We start from the raw sequence: 3,900 nt of genomic DNA, 5'->3' as shown, positions 1-3,900 counted from the left end.
GCCGCGTCAGGAGGGTGTTTTCGTCATCATCGTTGTCAAATGATCTGCAGGGAAATATATATAAAGATATAGTTAATAACAGACGTTTCCTCTTAATTCGCTCACGATTATTTGCACTTAGAACATATCTAGTATAAATAACTTAACGCGCTGTATAACGCTTGAAGATAGAATATATTAACTCTCTTTATGTGATGACAGACACGAGTCTGATGAAGCAACAAAAACGTTCACTATAAGAAATGTTCACTGTTCTACCTGCAATGTGATTCAGCCCAAGATGATTTAAACATTTAACGAGTTTTCGGATCCCATATCCATTTTGTTTCTGTTTCCAAAGCGACAACATTCCACGACATTTCGACACATCGTCTGCAGTTTCAGCATCAATGGTGTGGATCTCCGATTCATTCATGTCCAGCATGCTTGCAATGTCCTTCCATCTGGATACTACTTGACTGCTTTTGCATACCGATAAGATCACAGTCTCCATCTTATTATCTAAAATGAATATTTACGATCACAATAACATCAAAACAAGTCACAGCTATATCAAATTATCATATTATACGTGTATTTATTATAATTGATAAAATAATTGTGTAATTAAACGCAAAGTTTTAAGTATAATTTTAAATTGCTACGATCAATAAAAGCACATTGTTTAACATAAAAAACCCAGTTTGAAAATATTTTATGGAGAAAATAAAAAAGAGATGTACTTGACCTCTCGTATTCCTGGCCTTCTCCCGTCGGTACCTTTTGCTGCTGTCTCTTAGAGCATCTGCCAGGTCATCCCTACCACTGTTACGTAGGGCCGCAATCAGAGCAGATGTCTAAGGATCAACAAATACAAAAATATACTACAAAATATTAGCATGTATATACAACAATCAATACAAAAACTTGTATGGTCGAACAAAGAGAACGATAATTCAAACATATAATTTTGCACACCAATGACACATTTATCTTACATTTGTTTGTTTGCACAAGTGTTTCGTAACGTTGTAATAGTGAGGGAAATCTGCGTTAAATTACTTTTTCATTTACGATCAGGGATCGTTTGAACCATGTCATGAGGATATCTCTTGCCAGCTCTTGGTTCTTTCCCTTGTGTTGCTGTTTGATTGACTGTATTCTCGGATGATCAATATTCAGGCTATTTGCAAGTGGAAGCCATCCCTCCCCAATAGCCTTTGCAAGACTCTCAAGAAATTCTGGTGTGATTGTCCCTGCATAATGAACAGATGTAAAAAAAAACTTCTACATATCACTAACAAGTATACAAGCAATATGATAATAAATCTATAAACGTTTGTTTCACCCCCTCTGGTAAGTGTGAACAGTGGCATTGTAGTTCCTGCAGGTTTGCTTTAATGATAACAACAAAATATCAAAAATAAACAATTAACTGCATGGTTAATATAAAATTTAACAACTACTTAGATATTTGCATAAAACGGACAACATGGCGAAAGTTAGTTGCTGGGTGATGGTGTGGATTTTTTAGTGATAGAGCAAAATTTTACTAGCGAGTGAAATAGACAACACTCTAGACAACAGTAACAATTTGTTGTTTATTAATGTGCTAGATTTGAAAAATACAGTTCCTGGTTGTATGGACACATTTTCATAATCAGAAGTTTTGAAACATTCATTTTGGGAAATATGTTGTAAGGTAATTAATTTATGAGATGATAAGTTTCGAGACAATCGACTTCAGTAGATAACAGTTCTTTGTTCTTTTGGCATGATATTCCCGACGCCAGATAACAAAACATAATGTGTTCGCATGTTTGGTATGCGTAAGGACTTTTAAATTAAACCGCCTGATAGAATAACTAGTAATTGTTATGATGACAATTACAAAAAAAACCATAACAATTAATCAGAATGAATAAGATGAACTAATATTAAATCATGGTATTATTTAGGTCTATCTCACCTTCGTTTCGCACTGTTACAGGAGCCCGCACTACTTTTGTGGACAGCCGAAGCACTGTCTTGGGAAGCGAGATGGGTATTTCAGTGATGATATCCCAGAATGCTTTGTTATCAACATCACTGTGCTGACAGTCAAACGGCTGCTTCGCTTTCCATACAAATATTTGAAGAAATCCACAGAACGAAGAAAGCGACCTCTGACAAAATCTGTCGACTATGTCAATCGTCCAGGCCGTGTGAATCCCATGAATTCCATAATAACGAAATATAGTTCGATGATTGGAAATTGAAGATACGTTACCACGAAAACATAAACACAGTGTATCGCCCTCTCTCATTTTTATGGCTCTCGTGGTAACGATATTGTCTGTCTCTAGTCGCATCATTTGGCGGGAGTTAACGTTCGAGGCTCGGTCACATGACAAGGCTAGTTCGTTAAGGCACCTTTTGTTGTGAGCCAGGCATATCTGTACATTTTGATATTCGATATTAGACAGAAGTCGTGGAACTATATCTTGTATCACTTTTGGCAGCAACTCCTCTGTGACTTCAAGCACAACCGAACTAAAACAATATGTTTACAATTGTTTATATATACATTGTTAATGTTAAGTTATACAAATATTAACATCTTCTTTTTCTACAAAAAATATTATGTTATCATGTAGGTAGTTGTGATATTCACATGTCAAAAATGCTAATAAACTTAATAAAATATAAACAAATAATGGCATAACGTTATATTTCCCTTCCTACACTAACATATCAAACGGATTCTAATTGTATAGTATGTATTTCAATGATAATTAAATTAATTGTTTATTATCAAATAAAAACCACTTACGTGCTTGATTTCTCATGTACAGAAAAAATAGCCTGGTCATCTACTGTGACATCATCCGAAGACAACGTCTTGACCTTGGTAGCCATACAAGATGCAAAACGAACAAGACGGCATTCTTTTTCTTGACTAGGCTCTGTAATGATATTCGGTGGTGATAATAAATGCCACCCAACAACAAATCTTAACTCATTAATCGCCAAACATCCAATACATAATAAATAGCACAACAGATACGAAATGTTAAACTAGAAGAATTATAATTGGAAATCATATGGACCAAGTTTACTGGTGCGGCGGATACTTCTAATATACAAATCAATTACTATGTTAAGAACATCATATTTTTTTATGGCAAACAAACAGAACGCTTTGAAATATACCGACATTTTCTATGAGATATTTACATAGCGAAAGAATATCAATAGTTCTCTGTTATATATATATCGTGTAACGCACATGCATACCCACAAATTTGCCGAATGTCGAGTTTTTCCTGCCCATCTGGCCTCCCCTAGACGTTGACCTGTAACCAGAATCAGGAGTTCCTAGACAAGAAGAGACACGCTTACTGCCAGTCATAGGACGGGAAGGTACGGGAGGTCGAGTACACGGCAGGTGCATGTATATTGTCTGGGGATGGTCATCATAGAAGTTAAGTGTGACAATGGCCCCAGCATTGTACAGTTTCTGTCTGTCTGTATCAAACGTCGTCTTGGTTTCTTCTAATATGCAAGGCAGCACAGGCAGCACCTGACAATTATAAATATTACATAATCTTGCATTTTAACTCTTGCGAACTTCAATATAGCTGTTAATTCGGGAATTCTTGCTACATGTGACTATTTTAAATGTTCTTTGACACTATGCAATTATTTTCTCTATTCAGAAAAAATGGTATGAGACATAATTATTTGTATATTTGTTGGTGCTTACATAAAAATCTCTTTCTTAGCATATGCTCAACAGATCTGACCATGTTTGTTTTCAAAGACGATCTTGTCCCTTTCCAAAGACAAGGTAATATCTCGTTGACAACAAACATGGTTAGATCAGTAGACTATACGCTTAGAACAAGGTCCTTAAGGATCTTTTCTCTAATTCCTCAAGAC

The 3,900-nt window shown here is 35.5% G+C and overlaps 1 protein-coding gene across 1 annotated transcript; it reads right to left on the bottom strand.

The window, feature by feature from the left end:
- Positions 1 to 3,541, bottom strand: LOC110444613 (the record flags this gene model as incomplete). The annotated part of the gene is made up of 7 exons (XM_021488978.1): positions 1 to 44; positions 259 to 501; positions 728 to 836; positions 1,042 to 1,235; positions 1,949 to 2,511; positions 2,792 to 2,924; positions 3,256 to 3,541. Coding segments are annotated over 7 exons (1,566 nt in total), but the record flags the coding sequence as incomplete, so codon positions are not given.
- Between the last annotated feature and the right edge of the window lie 359 nt (positions 3,542 to 3,900).

Source organism: Mizuhopecten yessoensis, unplaced genomic scaffold, assembly GCF_002113885.1.
Source record: "Mizuhopecten yessoensis strain PY_sf001 unplaced genomic scaffold, ASM211388v2 hete_36151912, whole genome shotgun sequence".
NCBI lineage: Eukaryota > Metazoa > Mollusca > Bivalvia > Pectinida > Pectinidae > Mizuhopecten > Mizuhopecten yessoensis.
Note: the sequence above shows the minus strand (reverse complement) of the source record. Positions and strands in the feature narration are given on the sequence as shown.